Genomic DNA, 16,936 nt, shown 5'->3' on the forward strand with positions numbered 1-16,936 from the left:
CGCAGGGGACTGTTGACACTGGTGGAGGCTCTGTAATGATGTGGGGCATGTGCAGTTGGAGTGATAAGGGACCCCTGGTACCTCTAGATATGACTGACTGGTGAAAAGTACGTAAGCCTCCTGTCATGTCCATTGTGCATTCCGACGGACTTGGGCAATTCCAACAGAACAGTGTGACACACCACACATCCAGAATAGCTACAGAGTGGCTCCAGGAACACTCCTCTTAGTTGAAACATTTCCACTGGCCACCAAACTCCACACACATGAACATTATTGAGCAAATCTGTGATGCCTTGCAACGTGCTATTCAAAAGAGATCTCCACCCCCTCATACTGTTACGGATTTATTGACAGCCCTGCATGATTCGTGGTGTCAATTCCCTCCAGCACTACTTCAGACACCAGTCTAGTCCATGCCACGCCGTGCTGCGGCACTTCTGCGTCCTCACGGGGGCCCAGTATGATATTAGGCAGGTATACCCGTTTCTTTGGCTCTTCACTGTGTGAGCAGTTCACACACTTGTAATCGTTCTGATACTAATATTTCTGTTGAGTGCTCCAATGGTTGACTGTTTAAGTGGAACTACGATACCTATAACAGTAGGCAAAGTAATGCTCTTGTACTAGCGGAGAAATTGGAGTAACACAAGGTATTTAGACAGATGGTTATTTTGTGTAAAATTTGGGAAAATTAGTACCTGGGAATATGTAAATTTACTGCTTCGAATAAAAATTGTGTGTGTGTGTGTGTGTGTGTGTGTGTGTGTGTGTGTGTGTGTGTGTGTGTGTGTGAGAGAGAGAGAGAGAGAGAGAGAGAGAGAGAGAGAGAGAGATTCTTCTTTAGAAGAACTCCTCTTGGCTGAAAACTCAAATATATTAGCAGTTTTTCTGTTCTGCCTGTCTGTATGATGAGTAACAATTAATTCTTTCCATAATACTGTCGTCAATTCAGTAGTTGTCATGTAAATGGGAGTACAGTGTAACAGGGGAGTAAGTGAATCAGCATTAATGAATTCTTAATTGCTGTTCAATTGGCTGTTGAATAAATATTACCATAGAGTGGTTCAGTATTGTTTATTCTGAAATGTGGAAAGTTCTACTTTCGTTAACAATAGCAATGGAAACCACTGTAATATACAACTGGCGACTGACCCATGAAATATTCGTATCGCTGAGAAATTCTGTCAGAGGAGGCTAATTTATTTACACACAGATATGCCAGCAGCTTTACATTTGAACCGTACTTAGTCGGGTCAGTAGGTCAGTGTTCACAGTCGATGTGTACTTGAAATCAATCTTGTGCTTATTCTTTGTGTTTGATAGCAAAATATATATTAGCTTACTGAAACGAAAACTTTCAAAGGCCACATTAAGTTTGCAGTAGTATTTCATCTGCTTAGCAGAAAAAACAACATACAACAGTGGCTTCAAAATAATGTGCAACATCTGTTTCCACCAAATAATTAAAGTTTGCTCCTTGCAAAATATAATTTTCCTTGTAGTAGGATTGTGATGAAACATTAGTGTATTCAGCTGGAACTACATTCCTGAATCATCATCTTATACTGTTTGCAGCCACTAGCTGGCTTCTTTTGGGTGCGCACACACACACACACACACACACACACACACACACACACACACACACCACCTGCTGCACTTCTTCACTGGGGTGAAATTTCTTTCCTCATTTTGCCTCTTTGAGTAGTGTAAACGTGTGGTAATCATTTGGTGTGAGGTCTGGTGCTTATGATGGATGTGGCAGAGTACAAAAGTGCAGGTCATCGATGGTTGCAAGTGTCACATGGGCAGTATGAGGCCAAGCATTGTCATGTTGCGAAATGGGACCTGTAGTCAAAAGGGGTAGAAAGAAGAGGAGTCTGATTCTGAACTGTAGGACCATAGTGAATGCGTAGAGAATTAATGACTTTTCATATTGACATGTGTTCTTTTACTAAGACTGATCATCTGACTAGAAATGTAGAAGAGTGAAACAGTACTAATCCAGTGAAGGAACTTCATTTGCCAAATGTGAGGGTATTTTGCCATTTATGTGCGCTAGTACTGGCTGCTTAGTTTTGAAGGGAGCATACTTGTAGATTTTCTTGTCATATTACAACACTTCTAAATGTGAAACATTCTCAACTGCTTCCTATACTGTACCATCTTTTCCGCCTTTCATCATCACCTACTACAAATTTGATATAAATATCTTGTTTAATTTTTAGAGTTGTTGCATAAATGAATGTTGCTAATTAATTTTCAGTAGAAGTTCAAAGTTACACACAACTAAATGTTTTTTATTATTTTGCTAAGTAGGTAAAAAATAAGAGTCAAGTGATGTCCTGCATGTTAAAAAATGCGATCGTGAACTTTTTTTCATCAGAAGAGTTTCTGGTAGTTCCTAGTAAATATGCATGATTACTCTTTTTTCCCATTGTTCCTCTTCCTTACTGTTTTGTTTTATTGCAGATGCAAGCAGTTTTTGATAAGTTATCTGAAACTGTTTTGGGCACAGAAGACAAAGCTGTTATCATTTCTCAGTGGACAAGCATGCTGGAAATATTAGCAGAACACTTGCAGGAAATGGGTGTCAGATACACAATGCTAAGTGGCTCGGTGCCAGTCAAAGATAGGGGTGACATTATTGACAAGTTCAATAGACCTGACAAAGGACCAAAGGTATAATATTACAGCAACATAAATGTGAGAAGCTTGTAATTAAGATTAAAATTGTGGATAATATACACATTTTCAGTGTTTCAGAGGATATAATGATAGCCATAAGAGAACTAATGTGAAACTTGAATCGCAGTATATTGAATAATTGTGTTGTAAAAAATGAACTGAGAAAATTATTAAAATTTCCAAGGAGAGGGAGGCTACACTGAACTTAACTTTAGGAACTGTATTTTTTAGTACACTTAAAAGTCTAGTTACCATATTTACACAACTGTAAGAGGACCATGGGTTTGTTTATAAATAACTTTCTGCTACCAGTCATGATTTTCTTTTGGCATAGTCCATATCAGTGCCTGCAAGCTAGGTTCATGCAGGCTAGGAAAAAATCTTACCTTCATAATATCTAATTTTATTGAATTTAACATATTTTAAAATGAAGAACTAAGTACGGAACATGTATTTTTTTGTTTTTTTTTCCAAAAAAAAAAAAAAAAAAATATCCGTTCAGAGATACAGATCTCCAAAGATGAAACTGTACATACCACTTTGAAGATGCGAATTTTGTAAAAAAAAATTTTAAAATGCTGTATCTCTGGAACAGTTCTAGATACTTTGTTTTTATATATATATATATATATATATATATATATATATATATATATATTTGAAAGATAATTGCTTTATGCTTACAAAGAAATCCTTCATTGGGACTTATTTGTCAGAGTTCTTTTACTATAGTGTTTTGAACTTTTTTTATAATTTATGGAATTTTTTTTTAATGCCAATCATCATCATTATTATTATTATTATTATTATTATTATTATTTTGTAGCATGACAGGCTCATAAAAATCAAAACTTAGCCTTCTTTAACATTATTTTAGTTTTGAAAGATGAGTAAGAGACTCATTTTTCAAGCATTTTAAATGGTTCCAGAATGTATGTGAAAGGTTCAAAGACTTAAAGATTGCAATTTATACAAGTTCTGTGCACTCTGTTTTGTGCTGAAATTAGCTAGAGAATGAACTAAAAATGTGTTCCACTGCTTCAGTATCTTCCTTTGATATAGAGTAATACCTTCCCGTTGAACCAATAGGAACTGGAGCACTTACAATCGTCAAAACATTGGGAGCAGGAAGTGAGCACTGATGGCATTGTTGCTGTCCCTCAGCTGGAAACATATGTCCAGCAGCTGGTCCATGTGGTAGTATAAAGTTCACTACTATTTTGTTTAATTCATAACTGGTGTCTATAATCTCTGCAATCCACCAGTCAGTCACACACACACACACACACACACACACACACACACACACACACACACACACACACACACCTACCTTCTCAGGTTGCGAATCTGAATATTATCCTGTGGTTTCTGAGGTGGTAGCCAGACAGATGAATTTTTTTCTTTCTTGCTCTTTGAACTGCGTGCAATATGAGATCACCCATCACTTTGAGCCCAGAAATGTGTCTTTTGAATTCCTTTCACAGGAGTAGTTTGTTTGGACCATTCTTCTTTTTTCTGCTCACAGAATTCTTCAGCTTCCTCCTTGGACAAAAGAATGAGGGCCGTGGATGTGTAAGATTTCACGACTCTCATAAAATCCTCAGTATTCTGAATTGCAGCTGCATATGCTCTGGAAAGATTATGTTTTGTAGCATGGTGCTTCAGCAGGTCTCCTACACCACCACAAGGCCCCTTCCCATGACCAGTAACACTGTATACCCCGTCAGTTGGCACAAGGTCTTACTCAATTCAAACAGCTGGTAAAGATTTTTAAAATGATTATGAGCACCATAAGAAATAATGACGATCTTCTCTGCCCCTGCTTGCAGTTGAAGAATTTTGCGCATTGCTAGCAAAGCATGTGCTGAGTCATGTCCTGTGTCATCACTTATAACTGCTCTGGTCATTACTCAAATGATAGCCTTGTACTTCTTATGGGGAAATTACAGACAAGTTCTTAGCAAAATCACAGTGAAGCACTAAACATAGTTCTTCAGCCTGTACAAACCCTATCACTTCTGCAATGTGTTGTTGCAATTTCTTCAGATGCTGTTGTGTTACTGCTTTCACTGACCCTTTACTAAGTCCATCAATGAAAATGTCATAGGCAACAGTTTTCTTAATTAGTTTATTTTCCTCCCGTATCGCATATGTAATTTCTGCAGAGTTATCTGCTACATCTTCGAGGCCAAGTTTCTGTAAAGACATTCCTTCCTTTCCAGGGCAGTCACCACATTCTTCAAACAGACAAATCTCTCACTTTACGTTACAGACTACTAATGACTTCACACGCCCAACCAAGATGTCATATGTCGTGTGCTTCAGTAAGTTCTTGAAAGTTACCACACGAAAGTTCAAAATTCACACAGTACTCTCGTAAACAAACATCTCTGGGTGTATGTGGAACTACCCACTTAGGCCGTAATGCATAAAATTTTGATCTTCCAATATGTGAAGTTCTATACTTGCTCTTATAAATTGCAAAAGTTTCTTTAATACTGCGAGTCATGTACCTCTTAACTTGTACAACTTTTTGACCTTCAACTGTTCCAGTTATAGTTATTTTTTTGTTGTCATTACTCTTCCAGATAAAATGACTGCATTATTTGAACTTGAGCTGCTTCTACAGGATGGCCATATAATAGCAATCTGGTCTTCCAAAGACTCCTTTTACAGACCTCACATTTCTTGATTTGTCTACCATGTACTTTGATACTGATGGAATGTGGTTCAAAATGGCTTTCTTTGAAAATGTCTCTGGAATAATAGTTAAAACAAGCACCTTTTCACTGTAGGATGCACAGTATACCACAGCTGAATTGATATTTGTGAAAAATTCCTGGCAAGATGGTGCAAGAGTGCTTTATTTCATTTTCATCTGGAGATGTGATTTCTACTTTAAAGAGTGTGATCAGTTTTGCTGTAGTGCAGTCATTCATAGCTTTAGTAATGTCTCTGCGCTTTCTTGGTGCATAGAGCTTATGACTTGACTTCACTGACCACGGTTTCTTAACAGGACTAACACCTACCTGTGTAGTTAAATGATTCAGGGTATTTAATTCTTCCTCTATTGATGCAAAATCTGCATCATCTGCACCATGGGAGGCTTCACCTTGTTCAGATACTATCACTGCTGTTATTCTGTCAAAACATTTAGAACACACAGTCATCACTGGAAATATCTTCACTTTGAAGCAGAGTCTTCAAATGAGAGCACTTATTCCCAACCTGAACAAAGTCTCTCTCTCTCTCTCTCTCTCTCTCTCTCTCTCTCTCTCTCTCTCTCTCTCTCTCTCTCTTTCTCTCTTTCTCTCTTTGTGTGTGTGTGTGTGTGTGTGTGTGTGTGTGTTTTTGTCATATATCTCACTTTTTTATGGATATGCAAATAGTCAGCACACTTCATTCTCCTGTGTCCCCGGTCAGAAGACATTTCAAACAGTCCTTTTCACAAAACACACTGCAGTTGTGTCAGCCAGCAAATTTCTCACAAAAACACAAAACTCACTGGATGGTCTCAGATGTCTTAGAAGTCTCTTCAGTAAACAAATTAGCACTGAACAACAACAATATAGAAACCTGCAATGAACAACCACAACAAAGAAACTGACAAGAAGCTATAAGTGTAAGAAATATCTGCAACAATGAAAGTGAAAAATGCAACAATGAAAGTGAAAAAAAAATTGCAACAAAGACAGTAGAAATCAACATTGTAACAAAGAAATTAGTAAGAAACATCTTCAGTGAAGACATACATTACCCTTGAACTTAAAAAAATGGAAGCTCTCCTTTACAAAGAATATATACTACATGGCACTAATCAAAAGAAAAAAAATCAAACTTTTCTGGATTGACACTTTGAAAAAAAATCTGTAAATTATAAAAAAAATTCAAAAGGTGACAGTAAAAGAACTTTGACTCACATGTCCAAATGGTGGGTACCATTATAATAATAAGGCAATTATCTTCCGAATAAAAAAAGCTGTAACAAAATATCTAGAACTGTTAGAGAGATACAGCATTTAAAAAATTTTCAGAAATTTGCTTCTTCGAAATGGTGTTCACAGTGTCACCTTTGGAGGCCTGTATCTCGGGGCAGGAATTTTTTTGGAGAAAACAAAAACATATGTGTTCCTTACTTACTCTGGAATTTTAACATATACCAAATTCAATAACATCAGAGACTATGAAGGTAATCCCCCTGCCTGAAGTGAAGTGATACGGATTATGCCTTTTATTTATGTTTTACACGACACACTTTGGGAAATGATTCCCATTATCAAGTTGTACTTTTTTGTACTATGCAACTTTTTCATAATGTTTCTGCTCTGTTTTGTTGACTTTACTGCAATATATAAAAACGCACATGTTTTAGTTATTTATTGATTTTTATATCTAGTTAGTGGTGAAATTTGGAAGGACTTGTACATCCAGTTTCCTTATGGTCTATTTGTGCAGAGTCTCACATATGTTAAAACATCACTCACAACTTTCAGCACACAGTACATATAGGGAATAACTTAAATAAACAAACAGCTACAAAGACGTTTGTAGATGTAGTTGACAAAGAGAATGTTAAAGATCCGTGACAGATATTCTTTTGTACAGAAGGTACTTATCTTAAAAATACAGAAGGTACTTATCTTAAAATATGGATTTGCTTACATCTATTTTACAGTGGTGCTTATTTCTTTGTATTACTACTTTTATTTAAGTATATTGTCGAAGCACCTGAAGAAGTTCACTTTCAAGGCTTTCATTTCACATTTTGTCTTTGTATTTTCTGTAATGTGTATATATGTCCAGTCCTTCTATTAAATCCATTTCATGCCCTTTATTTAGTTGGTGGAGTACTTTGACATTTTGCTCTACTTTTCCAAATGGGTGTCCTGTAATGTGTGTGTTTTTAGCCATTGCTGTGTGCATCTGTTGTGTGTGTAGGCTTTAATGTGCTCTGTGTACCTGGTGTTGAAATTTCAGCTTGTTTGTTCTAAGTAGAACATGGAGCATTCCTGGTTTGTTACTTTGCATATTCCAGAGTCTGAGTGTGGTTCATCATTGCACTTTATATTATGTTTTAGTTTTTGTTTTAGTAATTTTTGAGAATATTTGCTATCTTCTGAGATATATTGCCAATGTATGGGATGGTAGCTACACATTGGTTTTTGACTTTTGTTTGGATTTTTCTCCACTTTGTTTAGGACTGTGTCAACCATGGAAGCATTATAATCATTAGCAACTGCAATCTCTTTCACTGTGTTTATTTCTTTGTGCATGTTTTCTTGATTCGTAGGTATTTTAGCTGCCCTGTGTGGCGCTGATCTGTATGCTGCCTATTTATGGATGTCCAGGTGACATGAGGTTCCAGAGTCTGTGGTGTCAGTCATTGTATTTTTCCTGTAAATTTTGAATGTGCACGTGTTGTTGTTTCTTGCAATATTTAAGTCCAGGTAGCTGATGCTTTTGTTTTGTTCATGTTCCACTGTAAATGTAATTTTCTGATGTAGATTATTGAAGCAATTCAGCATGCCTATGTCTGTGGCATCTCTGTCCACTAACAGTAGTGTGTCATCCACATATCTCCTATAAAATTTAGTTTTCCATAGACGGAGTTCTTGGCTGTTAATAATAACATTCAGGAGCATGTTGTGCCACAGGGTGGTCTACTTTGCTCTTGGCCACAGCATGGCAGTGGCCATTCATTCTGGTGGACAGCTGGTTTCATACCAACATAAAAAGCTGTACAATGATTGCAGCAAAGCTGGTAAAAGACATTGCTTCTTTCACATGTGGCCCAGCCCCTGATGGGGCAGGATAAACCCTTTACAGCACTGGAGTAGGAAGTGGGGGGGAGGGGGGGGGGGTTGGGCAGGTTTTGCACTTGGGTCTTCCACAGGGATATGATCCTTGTGGCAAGGGGTTGAGGTTGGCAGTGGTGTAAGGATGGACTAGGATGATGTGCATTTTTTGTGGGCGATGGAACACTATTTTAGGAGAGGTGAGAAGTATCTCATGTAGGATGTCCCTAACTTCAGAGCATGATGATAGGTAATCTAAGTCCTGGTGTACAATTTTGTTCAGTTGTTCCTGTCCAGGCTGGTACTCGGTGATATAAGGGGACATTCCTTTGTGGTTGGTTCCTGGGGGCAGTTGGAGGATTGGGGGTGTGAGGGGGGGGGGGGGGGGGAAGCATGAGAGATCTATTTGCAGATGAGGTCTGAGTGATAGTGCTTGTCAGTGAAGGCCTTGGTGAGACCCCTCTGATACTGAACAAGGGAATTTTTGTCACTGCAAATATGCCGTCCTCGGGTGGCCAGGCTGTATAGGAGGGATTTTTTTGGTGTGAAGGGGATGAGAGCTGTCAAAATGCAGGTACTGTTCATGGTTGGTGGGTTTAATGTGGACAGGTGTGGGGATGGAGCCATCAGAGAGGAGGTGGTCAACATCTAGGAAGGTGGCATGCTTGGTTGAGGAGGACCATGTGAAACAGATGGGAGAGAAGTTTTTGAGGTTATGTAGGAATGAATATAGGGTGTCGCAGTCTCCAGTGTTCAAACCACAGTGATGTTTCCTTTGTCAGCTGGGAAGAGAACCAAGTCATCATTCTCATGCAATAAGTGAAAGTCACATCACTCCTCCAGGCCAATATTGGATTTTGGTGGCTTAGCTTTCGACAGCATATGCCTGGCGGTTAGTCTGATGACCTCAGCTGCATTGTACGAAAGATACTGAATGCACTGCTATATTCCATTAATAATCTCCAAAGTTGGCAGACATTGCAGGACTGGTACAAAATTAAGGTTTTTACCCAGCACTGCCACCGAGCCATCATCCAGTTCTAGGTTGGATAGATTAACAATTGTTCTGTGGGCCTCATCATTCTTCATGTTAATTCCTCCACGAGTTAAGCGGTCAGATTTGTTACATTGCTTAGACATTGTCTTGCACAAATTGGCCAGTACAAGACATGCTGGAACTTTTGGCTCAACAGTTTCTACCTGGAATCATCAAGTTTGTTCTGTCATGTTCTAACAATAATGTACTTCTTGTACCGCAACAAATATTATGAAATGATGGATTGCACAACAATGAGCAGCCTCTGAACTCTGCAGTGTTGCGTCTGTCTTGCTTCGTAAGGTACGTCGGTGCCCCTTCCTGATGTGGCCTGATGATGAAAATACACTGCAGCAATTCATGGACCATATAAGTGGTCCATCCCAACGTTAAATTTACCATCTTGATTGAGAAGTATGGCAAGCTGTCATTCTTGGATGTTTTAGTTGACTGAAAGGCAGGAGTTGGTCATTCAGTGTACAGGAAACAGACGCACACTGATTGATATTTGAATGCTGATAGTTTTCACCATCCTGTACATTCAAAAACTGTCTTGAACATGTTAATACTCAGAGGCAAAGTTATTTCTGACAACAACCATCTACAGTCTGAATTGCAGCACTTGAGACGTGTTCAGAGAGAATGATTATACAGGGTGTATATGACCCGGGAGATCTGGGAAAAACCTGGGAACTTTTTCATCCGGGAGAAAACTGGGAAAAACCTGGGATTTTCTTTAGAATTCCAGGAATTTTTCATTGTTTTAGTTTTCAGTTAAATTTTTGTAATTTTCACTGGTAAGAACCGATACTCTAACAAAGGATATTACTGTACCCCGCTACTGCAGAGTAATACTTCAACAATAAAACATCAATGAGAGAAAAAAACGAAAATAACTTAAATTGCAAAGGAAATGCGCTATATACAACAACGACACACAGTGCTCATGCAAGCGTCTGCCAACTGCAAAATGTGTCAAAGGCTTTAGGAAGACTGTGCAATGCTTCAAAACAATAAATTGCATCCGATGAGCGTGAAGGCACAACTGTTAGATTCGTTTTAGCAGTTCGGAGCGGGCTCATGCGCATGCGCAGTTGAGTCGCATTCGAGTAGTAGAGTCTTCCCGCTTCTGGCTACAGGAATGTGGTTGTTGGCTGTGTAAGCAGTCGCAGCAAGCAACTAGATGCTACCGGGAAAAGGGGGCGCCAAATTCATATTCTTGAAGGAAAAACCGTTTCACAAAGCGCCTAGCATCCAGCTCACATTTGTCTATCGATTATTCGTATGATTTTGAAACGCTTCCCTGTTGGTTTTTGAACACATTTTGATTTCTGAATGAATCATAAGTTGATTTTTGAATGCATGCTTAGTGTACATGATGTCTCTGTCAGGAGAATCCACGTCGCATCTAGAAATAAACTTTCCGGCGACAAAAGGGGACGGGGCAATACAAGCTGAGCGGAGTAAAGCCGAACGGATGAATGCCAATTGCTGTCTGATTAAGTGGTTCATTGGGTTTACGAATGATCAGCGTTGTTATAATTACTAGCGATATCCATAGATTCAGATTACTAGAATGGAAATAAACGACTGACAGGAATAACAGGTGAGAAATATTACATATTATCTTCTTGGTGTATCCAAGAAAATGAAATTCTGACAGAAAATTTTTGACCAGATCGCTACACTAGTAAGGACCAGTAGTACAGTCCCCAGGTAGAAGCCACTTAAGTTCTATTCTGGAAGTAACGCGGAAAATGTGTTGTACGAACATGTAATAACGCCTAACCGGAAAATAATCGCAGGATAACTAAACCTGTGATTCTGGCAGAGTTAGTGAAGTTAATCAGCGAACAAATTTTGACAATGGTAGGAATAGCAACAGAATTGGTGGTGACAAGATTTTTTGTTAGAACAAGGAAGGAGAAGAAACGGGGACATAACACAAATTATGGAAGAGTAAAACGATTCCAGATTTATATAAAAATTTCGTAATATTAATTTTCGATCTCATGCTTGAGAAACTGGTGCGTATGAAGGAAATGTGAAACTATTTCCTAACATAAAGCTTTTTGCTTGTAATAGGCCTAATAGGAATTTGATATTGGTACTTCGTGAATTATATTCTGTCGTATTATAAAAATGGCCATTTGTGCCAAAACAGTCTCGTTTATTTGGTGTGTGTTACATGGTGCTGCCACATTAGAAAGGCCTATTTTATTTATCTAGCAGACAGTGACAAAATAGACATAATCAGATCGAGAAACCACATCAGCCTTGGGGATTATTTGTGTTAACAGCTTTTTCAGTAATAGATAATGACATTTCGATTTTTCATGTAGTAAAACGTTTGACGGACTTTGATGAGATAATACATTCTTTCGCAGAAAGGAAAGCACGCCATATAAAGCTGTAGCAAGATTAGAGAGAAAAAATGCTAGGAGCTAAGGATTGAAGAAATGTGTACTTTCTTGCTTGTCTCTTGCCTTTATTGGTTTTATGTATCCTATATTTAATTTTATATCACACAAAATAGCATGTTATTAGCTAATAGGTAATAAAGAGTTCAAATTTTCTGAAGAGTTCTTGTTCTCCCGATTACAAATAATCCCATCCGCTATTAATTGCGAGATTAAAAAAAAAGAAAACAGAGGAGCAGGCTGTCAAAACGGTCGACTGGGAGCAAGAGAGGCACCACAGGACATTTCAATTTCCACTGTCCTGAATATATTTTGATGGCATCCATTACAAAATATACACGTATCAAATCCTCAAAGTGAAACACAATGACGTACGGTAGAAGAGTGCTTTATGAAGAGGCGTGGCACTGCACTTTGGCATACTTAAAACCAAATAATATGTCTTACATTTCCAAAAGGGTTATCTGTGACCGGGAGCTATCAAGTGAATTAAAATACATTTACATAATTACGGAAGGCTAAAATATGTCATTAGTTTCAGATTTTATTTTATATCCACCTTTCTGACAGCATTAATCGCCTTGTGGAACAATGAACTTATTTTTGTCTGTTTGCTAAAGAAATTTGACTTTTATTAACCTTTTCCACAGAGGCAGTCAATGTATTTAAAATGAAATGTTTAATTCCACAGTACTGGCTAGTTTCAACTGTTCGCTGCATTTCAAGTGCTCGTTTTCATTTTCTAGCACGTATAGCATTATGCCATAATAAAGAACCAAACTGTGATATAATACAGTACTGGTACTCCAAGAAAATTTACATTCCGAAAACCACACTGAAAAGCTTAATATCAGGTCGAGGTCTACTTCATTGGGAAACTGGACATACAAATGTGCACTTTAAGTATGCACTTTAAATGTGCACATTTTAATACGGTTCACAAAATTCCGATGCTCTTGCAGTATCCTCTGATGTCTTCTTTCTTTTATGACACAATGTATGATCTTTCAATGTTTTAAACGTACGTATACATGGGCTTCCTACATCGTGATAGCTGCTCAAGCGCGATGTCGCCTGTTAACTGCACTCTCTGGCAACTGCTGAAACGAACCTATTTCTAACAGGTCGCAGGAAAATATTGCGAATAGTGGTTTGAAAAGCGTTACTTTCAAAGTAATTATCCTTTTACGTAAGTTGAACTACGTGCAAGAATGTACCCTGAATTTATTAAATCACAGAGCGTTTGACTCTCATTTAAAAATCAATTCTGTAACCCTGAAGATCAGACATTTATGTCATTATCAAAAATTTTACTGTCACATTCATGTGATATATCTTAAAGTGTAACCTGCGCGAAAAAGATCAACATTATATGCGAAAAATTAGCTTCTCTTGCAGCTTATTGACCTTAGAGACCAATATTATATGTGAAAGCTTTGCTTTTCTTGTAGCAACAGTATGTATATTAATTTAAACTATTAACTTTCCGTGTTTGTGTGTTCGTGCTACTTAACAGTGAAGTTGCTGTTGGCTGACTACATCACGTGTCCTATACTCTGAATATCCGCTGTCATCGGCTGGTGAGATCACGTGACATGAGCTATGACTGTCTTACATAAGCACATTGCAATCTCGATTTCAATGCTTCGGAAAGTAACATGCAGTGTTTGGTGATATTCCAATTTATACTTTCGTAATACGAAAATACGCAGCGTACATGTTGCTGCACATCAAAAATATTTCCAAAATGTGTCTTTTTCCCTGAGTTTCATTTTCTAAAGTGCCGGGAAATTCTTTGCCTGTGTATAAGACCACAGCCATTCAAAGGATTAATAATTGAAAATATACTGTCACTTAACATGGAAGAAGCGTGTTTTCATCCGGGAGAAAGTTTATTTTTAACTGGGAAATCCGGGAATTTTTTTTTCCCTGTCCACGTATACACCTTGTTATAACAAGAGACATTGCAAACGTTTTCAGGTGTCACTGAAGGAGGACACCTTTTCAATCATCAGAAGAAGCCAAGCCAGTGGCTTTCCTGCCATACTGTGGGGCATTGAGCAGCAACTTAGGACATGTAAACAGGATTGAGACCAGTGTTCCGGCCAGCCCCCAAGATACAAGATGTGTTAAAGATGATGTAGCTCTTTGTGTGCCCAGTGTGTATGGTGTCCCGTGTGAGTGCAGCAGCATCTATATAGTCCAGACAATTCAAACAGTTGCAGAGTGTTGTACTGAGCACAAGACACATTAAACAAAGGGAGCACGACAAATCGGCCATAGCTGAGCATTGCCTGAAAAACGAATACAAAATATAGTCTGAGAATACAAGAGTCTTGGCTCAAGTGTCAACATACTGGGATTCTGTTATAAAAGAGGCGGCTGAGATTAGAATGAATAGCAACAATTTTAACAGAGATCAGGAGTAGACACTGAGTAGGGCATGGGAGCATGCTATGGATGTCAAAAGGAAGCAACAAAGGATGCTTAACGCTAGTAGGGAGGCAGGAGTGGCAGTTTCAAAAATGGCGCCAACCCTGGACCACGTGACATCACTCGGTTCTGTGGCAGGCTGGACCTACTATGAGCTGCCCAACTCACCTTCAGTGCACATGTCGTTTAAACCCTCCCTGATTAGTGTCAACAGTAGTAATTGTGGATATATAAGCAGAAAATCGTGCTAGTCCCCAGCAGTTGGTAGTTTTACTCCTGATGACGATGGCAGAGATAGCCATTGAAAGCTTGAGAATGTTATTCAAACTGACGTGGGTTGCTAACTGAGAGGATTTTATTCAGACACACCACTGTGAAAGACTCTTATTAGAAGATGACACACACCGGGAACTTAGTCGCAATCCGACACAGACCATGGTGTAGAAATTAACGTCTTGTGCCACCACCAGAACTTCCACGCTTTATGGACTGCTGAAGATACATGAGGACCACATTCCTCTTAGGCTGCTTGTTAGTGCAATCAGCTCGCCCACCTACAGACTGGATTTGCAGGATTATTAGTGCCAAAACTGGGACATTGTGAACAACACCATGTAGTAAACGCGCAAATATTTGTTGAAACACTCAAGAAAATGAAAATAGGCCGAAATGAAGTAACGGTTAGTCTGGACATGGTGTCACTTCTTACAAGGGTGCCAGTACAAGACAGGCTGGATGTTTTGACCCAACAGTTTCCACCTGGCATTGTCAAGCTTTTCCGTCATATTCTAACGACAACATACTTCTTGTATCGCAACAAACATTATGAAATAATGGATGGCACAGCAATGACTCACCATTGTCTCCTGCAATTGCGAATTTCTTCATGGAGCACTTTGAGAAGCAACCTCTGAACTCTGTCGTGTTGCGTCCATCTTGCTTCCTAAGGTACATTGGTGCACCTTCCTGATAAGGCCTCATGGTGAAAATACACTGCAGCACTTCATGGATCACATGAACGGTGTCCACCCCAACATTACATGTACAATCAAGATCGAGAAGGATGGCAAGCTACTGTTCTTGGATGTTTTAGTTGAAAACAGGAGGCTGGTTTGGTCATTCAGTTGTCAGCAAACCGAAGCACACTGATTGATGTTTGAATTCGAAGCACACTGATTGATGTTTGAATTCCAAAAGTTTTCACCACCCTATACACAAGAAAACAGTCCTGAACATGTTAATACCATGTTATTTCTGACGACTACCACCCATAGCAACACTTGAGACCTATGTTCAGACAGAATGGTTATAGCAAAAGAGACATTGCAAATGCTTTCAGGTGTTGCTGAAGAACGACGTGTTGTGAATCGACAGAAGAAGCCAAGCCGGCAGCTTTCCTGCCATACTGTGGGGCAATGAGCAGCAAGTTAGAACATGTACTGCAGAGACATGGATTGAGACCAGCATTCTGTCTACCCCTAAGATACAAGATACATTGTGCCCTGTTAAAGAAAACATAGCTCTTGGTGTGTGTGATGTGTATGGTGTCCTGTGCGAGTGTAACAGCATTTATGTATGCCAGACAATTTGCACAGTTACAGAGTGTTGTACCAAGCACAAGAGAACTATTAAACAAAGAAATTTCGATAAGTCAGCCACAGCTGAGCATTGCCTGGATAATGACACAGAATACAATTTGAAAAAGTCAGAGTCTTGGGTCACGCATCAACATACTGGGATTCCATTATAAAAGAGGCAGCTGAGATTAGAATGAACAGTAACAATTTTAACAGAGACCGGGCGTACACACTGAGTAGGTAGTGGGGGCATGCTTCAATGTCGAAAGGAAGCAACAATTAATGCTTAACGCGTGCAGGGAAGTGAGAGCAGCAGTTCAAAATGTGGCACTGGCCCCCACATAGCAACTGACATCACTTGGTCCCGCTGCTGGCTGGAGCTGCTATGAGCTGTCCAGCTCACATTCTGCGCAATTGCCGTTTTGGCTCTCTCTGATCGGTGTCACCGGCCGTGATGGTGAGTATACAAATGGCAAATTGCGCTAGCTCCCAACAGCCAGTAGGTTCACTCCTGACGACAATGGCAGAGAGAGCCATCTAAAGCTAAACAATTTTATTCAAATTGATGCAGCTTTGAAAACCGATAAGATTGTATTCAAAGATAGGGTGTGTTGGCTTGAGTCCAGATCATGAAGATACCATCAAGGAACCTGAACCAGACTAGTAGTTTTGTGTTTTGGGAGGCTAGGAAGGCCTCCTCCAAACGGCCCATAAAAATGTTGGCATACGAGGGTGCCACGCAGGTGCACATGGCTGTGACACGTATTTGTTTATACACCTTCCCTTCAAAATGAGGAGTTGTTGTCGGTTAGGATAAACTTAGCAAGATGTGTGAGGAATGAGGTAGTGTGTTTGGAGTCTTAAGAACATTGGGAAAGGTAGTGTTCAGTTGCGGTAAGACAATGGGCGTGAGGGATGCTGGTGTGTAGGACATAGCATCAACAGTAAAGAATAGGGATCCGGGAAAGGGGGGGGGGGGGG

General features: G+C 39.2%; 1 protein-coding gene across 1 annotated transcript in view; it reads left to right on the forward strand.

The window, feature by feature from the left end:
* Positions 1-16,936, forward strand: part of LOC126418783 (transcription termination factor 2) — a 307,228-nt gene that overhangs the window by 278,910 nt on the left and 11,382 nt on the right. Inside the window, exon 16 of the mRNA XM_050085715.1 lies at positions 2,476-2,685. Coding sequence (XP_049941672.1) covers positions 2,476-2,685 — 210 coding nt within the window. The remainder of the gene's footprint in view (positions 1-2,475; positions 2,686-16,936) is intronic.

This window comes from Schistocerca serialis, chromosome 9 (assembly GCF_023864345.2).
Source record: "Schistocerca serialis cubense isolate TAMUIC-IGC-003099 chromosome 9, iqSchSeri2.2, whole genome shotgun sequence".
Classification (NCBI taxonomy): domain Eukaryota; kingdom Metazoa; phylum Arthropoda; class Insecta; order Orthoptera; family Acrididae; genus Schistocerca; species Schistocerca serialis.